At 32.7% G+C, this 4,919-nt stretch overlaps 1 protein-coding gene across 1 annotated transcript; it reads right to left on the minus strand.

Annotated features, from left to right (window-relative positions):
- Positions 1 to 2,427: 2,427 nt before the first annotated feature.
- LOC118032863 (heavy metal-associated isoprenylated plant protein 39) lies at positions 2,428 to 4,094 on the minus strand. The gene is made up of 4 exons (XM_035037646.2): positions 3,934 to 4,094; positions 3,766 to 3,815; positions 3,101 to 3,176; positions 2,428 to 2,825 (listed from the first exon to the last, which is right to left on the minus strand). Exons 2-4 carry the CDS (start codon positions 3,769 to 3,771, stop codon positions 2,518 to 2,520), a joined length of 390 nt encoding a protein of 129 aa, XP_034893537.1. The 5' UTR covers positions 3,772 to 3,815; positions 3,934 to 4,094; the 3' UTR covers positions 2,428 to 2,517.
- Positions 4,095 to 4,919: the final 825 nt, after the last annotated feature.

Here is a 4,919-nt window from a genome sequence, read left to right on the forward strand (position 1 = left end):
TAAGTGTTCGTATGAATCAATTCTTTTATATTCTTACATAGTATTCACGTGAAGGTCTATTGTTACTGTCTAACTTTGAACTATTATTGTCTACTGTCCAACCGTTACTGTCTACAATTGAACTGTTACTATCCAATTTTTAACTGTTACTGTCCAACCGTTACTATCTAGACATTGAATTGTTGCTGTCTAACTTTGAACTGTTACTGTCCAATTTTCAACCGTTATTGTCTAGACATTGAACTGTTATTGTCTGACTTTGAACTATTAATGTCCAATTTTCAACTGTACTGTCTAAACACTCATAAGATTTTTAACTTTATCTAAAGTTCTAAAACTCCATTTTAAGTGAGATTGATCTTATTAGAAAGCTAAGACACGAGGCTATAAGTTCTCAAAAGGGAGAAGAACCCAGTTTTGCCTCCAAGATAATCAAAATTGCTCATTAACTAATTAGTCCTACTACCCTACATAATCAGTCACAACTCAGTCTCAGTTGGTAACCCATAATTGGAGTTCTACATCTCTAAATTGAGCAAGACTAATTTCCTTGGTTAACTAACATTCAAATTTACAATTTCTATAAGGAACCTGATCCTAATTCTCTCATTCTCCTACTCGAATTCTCTCTAAAAGTCAGGAGACGAATCTGTCCAGATTCATCAATCTTTTCATTTACACACAACATCCACAATTTAACTTTTTCTCTTTTATCTCAACCCTTGGCCATATCACATATCGTTTAAGAATGTCAAAAAAAGTATCTTTATGAGATCCAATTTATCTTATTTATTTCAATCTTCCCTCTTAATGTCAAAATAAAACATTCTTATCGATTTTGCAAACTTTCCGAACAATATTCTTCTAAACATAATCCTTGATAACATTTTCAATCAACCATAAATAACAAATGAATAATAATCCAAACAATATATTTTCCAGAAGTGTATTTCCCCATATATTTTCCTCCCTCGATATCTCTCTAACGGGGACTAATATAGAAAATCCCTCTAGTGAAAATGTACATGACATGGATGAGAACAACATATCTGAATATTGTTTTGATCTAATGGTGGAAGGTGGAGTTTTAGTTGTCGGATGTTTTGCCATCAATATGTCTTCTCTCCAGCCTCTCTCTAAACTCTCTCTTACTCTTACCAGTCCCTCCAATAGAGAAAATAGAATGACAGTTATAGTTCTAACATCTTGTTAATTGCACATTTATCCCCATCCCTTTTTATCATTTGTACATAAACTCTCAACCTTCTGTTATTTGAATATTGACCTCTCTTGATCTTACGTATTCATTTTGTCCTCATAAATGTTTTTCTTTTCAATAATTTAGTACTATATTCACTTTTCATTTCATTAATTTCACTTTTTTTTTTTCTTGATTTAGGTTTCTTTAATTTAATTTAACCCATTTTACTATTGGTTAAATTTCTCATCTATTAATAACCCAGAAAAATTATTACCGAGGTTTACATATACATATAGGATAATGCCCTTTGGTCTCAATAATGCACATACAACTTTTGAAAGATGCATGATAAGTATTTTTTCTGACTATGTTGAAAGAATAATTGAGGTTTTCATGGATGATTTCACGGTGTATGGTGATTCTTTTGATAAATGTTTATAATATATATATTTGGTATTGAAAAAATGCATTAAAACTAACCTTGTATTGAACTATAAAAGGTGTTATTTTATGGTAGAACAAGAAATAGTTCTTGGGCATTTTGTGTTTTCGCATGAATTAGAGGTTAGTAAAGTTATATAGATGTTATTAAATCATTGTCTTACCCCTCATGTGTGAGGGAAGTTCGTTCTTTTCTTAGTCATGCAGGTTTTTATCAATTCTTTATCAAAGATTTCTCAAAGATTATAGCAGCCTTGTGCAAATTATTAGCCAAAAAAATGAATTTTGTGTTTGATTAAGCATGTAAAGATGCTCATGATGAGCTTAAGAGGCGTGTCACGTCTGCCCTTATCATACAACCACCAAATCGGGACGAACCTTTCGAGATAATATGCGATGCTAGTGACTACATGGCAGGGGCTGTACTTGGGCAAAAAATATGAAAGAATTTGCATATTATCATTTATGCTTCTCGCATGTTAGACGAAGCACAATATAATTATTATATAACTGAAAAAGAACTTTTTGTATTGGTGTTTGCTCTCAAAAGTTGTTATTTTTATTGACCATGTATGTAGACCCCAGTAAAAATAAAAATAATATATATAGTTTGTCATCCTTCCCAACAAATCAGCAATCATTGAGCTTCATCATTCCTAGTAAAAATAACTTGTTTAACTACTATATCATCAATATATTGATTTTATGCTGATGACAAGGAAATGGGGAAGGCAAACGAATCATTTATTTTGTTTGTGGTATATTATTCATCACTACACGAAGCATACAAAACAAGAGAACCTTTTATTGGTTTGTCATCAGTAAATTAATGAGCTTCAAAGTTGTATTTTACCCTGAAAATCCCATCCCGACAATCAACATATGACACAAGAATTTGGCCTCTCCTCAGAGGTACTTGCCATATGACGATATATAGAATCATCTTCGCTTTCGTAAAGTAGCTTCTTAATCTCAGCTTTCTTTTTTTGTTCATCAAGCTCTGCTTTCTGTCTTTCATCATCTGTGTAAGCAGGCTCTTCTTTCTTGCCATTCTCTTTCTCCTTCTCTTTTTCTGGCACGATATTCAAAATATCCACGCTCCAATCTTTCCTTAATTCATTTACAACAGCAACAGGATCAGCATCACCATTTACCGTCATGTCCATGGAAATGGAGTCGGTACCTGCATATTCAATATTAGGCGTGAGATACGGTTCGACTTTATTTTAAAAATCTTAAAATGATTCTGTCTTGCATTGACGTGGTTAACTCACTCAAACCATAACCTGAGCCTTAGGTCGAGTCATGGCCAGGTAGGCTGGGTTTGGGTCTTATAGCTATGATCTTATTGAGAATTACATATCTTATTTGCCATCATCAAGCAACATGGACATAGATTAGTTTCACGACCCTTTGATCTTCCTAAAACCTCCTAAATTTCTACAATTTTCTGATCACCTGAAAAGCTCGAAACCCGTTTCACGGCCTTCTGCTTTCCCTCCTCATCGTGCACGTCCAATTTGAGAAACACCTTCTGCAAAAGAAAGTAAAGGTTGCAAACAGGAAACATCCTGATTTTCCATGAAAAAAATCACACTTCAACTGCAGACAAGGACCTAGTTTTCCGAAAAGCAATGTGAAAAGTATGTGAAAAGTCCAAGCACACTTCCTTCAAAGAAATTATACGCAGCTACAAAGTTACATAAGCTAAGAAATCAAGAAAGCTCGACAAGATGCTTGATTTCCTTGGCCATACATATACAGGGGTGGTATTAAAATAAGAGTTAGTCTAGTCTTTCTCCTTAGGTATGTGTTCTGAAGCTCCCTTTGAGTTTGGGGTGTAAAGAAACTTATAAATTAATTTTGAAACTTTTCCCATGATTATTAACGTGTGCCTAGACCACATCACAGAGTTTCTCTAAAATATTTGCAGAAAATATATAGCAGAACCATATTATATATAAATTCGACAGCATAAATTGACACTCTGAGCCGACCAGTCCCAAAAAATCACAAGATGAGATCGATGTGTTTTTTATATACAAGAACCAAGAAATTAGTCAAATGAAAGCGTGGTAATGGCCAAGTTTTTCCAAGAAACAGATACTAGAGGGAAAACTCACCTTCATTCTCACTTGGTTATGGAAGCTGTGACCTCGACTTGAATCGAAAGCTGTCAGTTAATCAGAAAGAGTCAATGAAAACGATAAGCTAAGAAACACGCACGCTCAGTTGAGGAGGTGAGGCTTTTTCATAGTGAGCAATTGTGCAAGTCAAACAAACAGATTTACCTGGGCAATACTAAGAAAAAATCGATCTGGAAGCCGATTGAAGTCGTAGACTTGGAACTTATAAGCGTCCGTCCAACTGAGGTTCCTTAGCATAGGGTTTATGTAGTACCTAATATAGTTTGCCTTCTTTCATTGACTTTGATTTGAGTCTTTCCTTACATGTATTGAAAACGAGCTTTAGTACTTTCGTGCTTTCATCAACTTGTTAATACGAACGTGTCCTCCAACCAAATCATTTTCTTCCTTTATCCAAATTATTTTATATTACCTTCAAATCTGAATATATGTAATGGATTTTATTTTAATAGATTCAGATAATTATATTTAAAAAGTTGATTCAAGATATAAGATATATTCATAGAGTTAAAATTCACTCTTTTACAATTACAATTAAAATACAATATTATTTCACTGGTCTCATTTTTTGCGCTATGCAGCGGAATGGACGTTTTTTTTTTCAATGCCAAAAAAGGGTGCAGTATTGTTAATGTTGTTTTTACCATAAAATGATTTAATTACGAAATTTTTAAAAAGTTTATATGCGTGTTTTAAAAAAAATAAATTGAGAATTATATATATAAATAAATTATAATAAATTCCAACCAAAAATTTGAATCAGAAGTTAAGATAAAGATGTTATTGTTGAAACAATTCAATTAACACAAAATAAATACAAACATGAAAGAGAAGGATGCTAGAAATCTTCTTAATTGATTTGTAAAAAGTAAATTGTTTAACCTGAATATAAAGAGCTTATATATAGGTTAAGCTAAAAATATTGTTCTACCTTTAATAAATAAAATAAGATAAAAGTATTATTTAACATCTCCCCTCAAATTCACTTTGTGGCAACTACAAGTATTAAGAGTTTGTCATCTAGAAAACAAAAACGAGAAATGAAATGCGACTTGGTAAAGAAATTTGTAGGAAAGAAGAAACAAGAGGTAAAGTAGTGGTGGCATGCTTGAGATGATGACGAGTAAGAT

This window comes from Populus alba, chromosome 8 (genome assembly GCF_005239225.2).
Source record: "Populus alba chromosome 8, ASM523922v2, whole genome shotgun sequence".
In the NCBI taxonomy this organism is placed as follows: domain Eukaryota; kingdom Viridiplantae; phylum Streptophyta; class Magnoliopsida; order Malpighiales; family Salicaceae; genus Populus; species Populus alba.

Coding starts and splice junctions, on each gene's coding strand:
- LOC118032863 (XM_035037646.2), bottom strand. Junction 2,826..3,100: donor ACGGGTTTCGAGCTTTTCAG/GTGATCAGAAAA, acceptor TTGAATATGCAG/GTACCGACTCCATTTCCATG.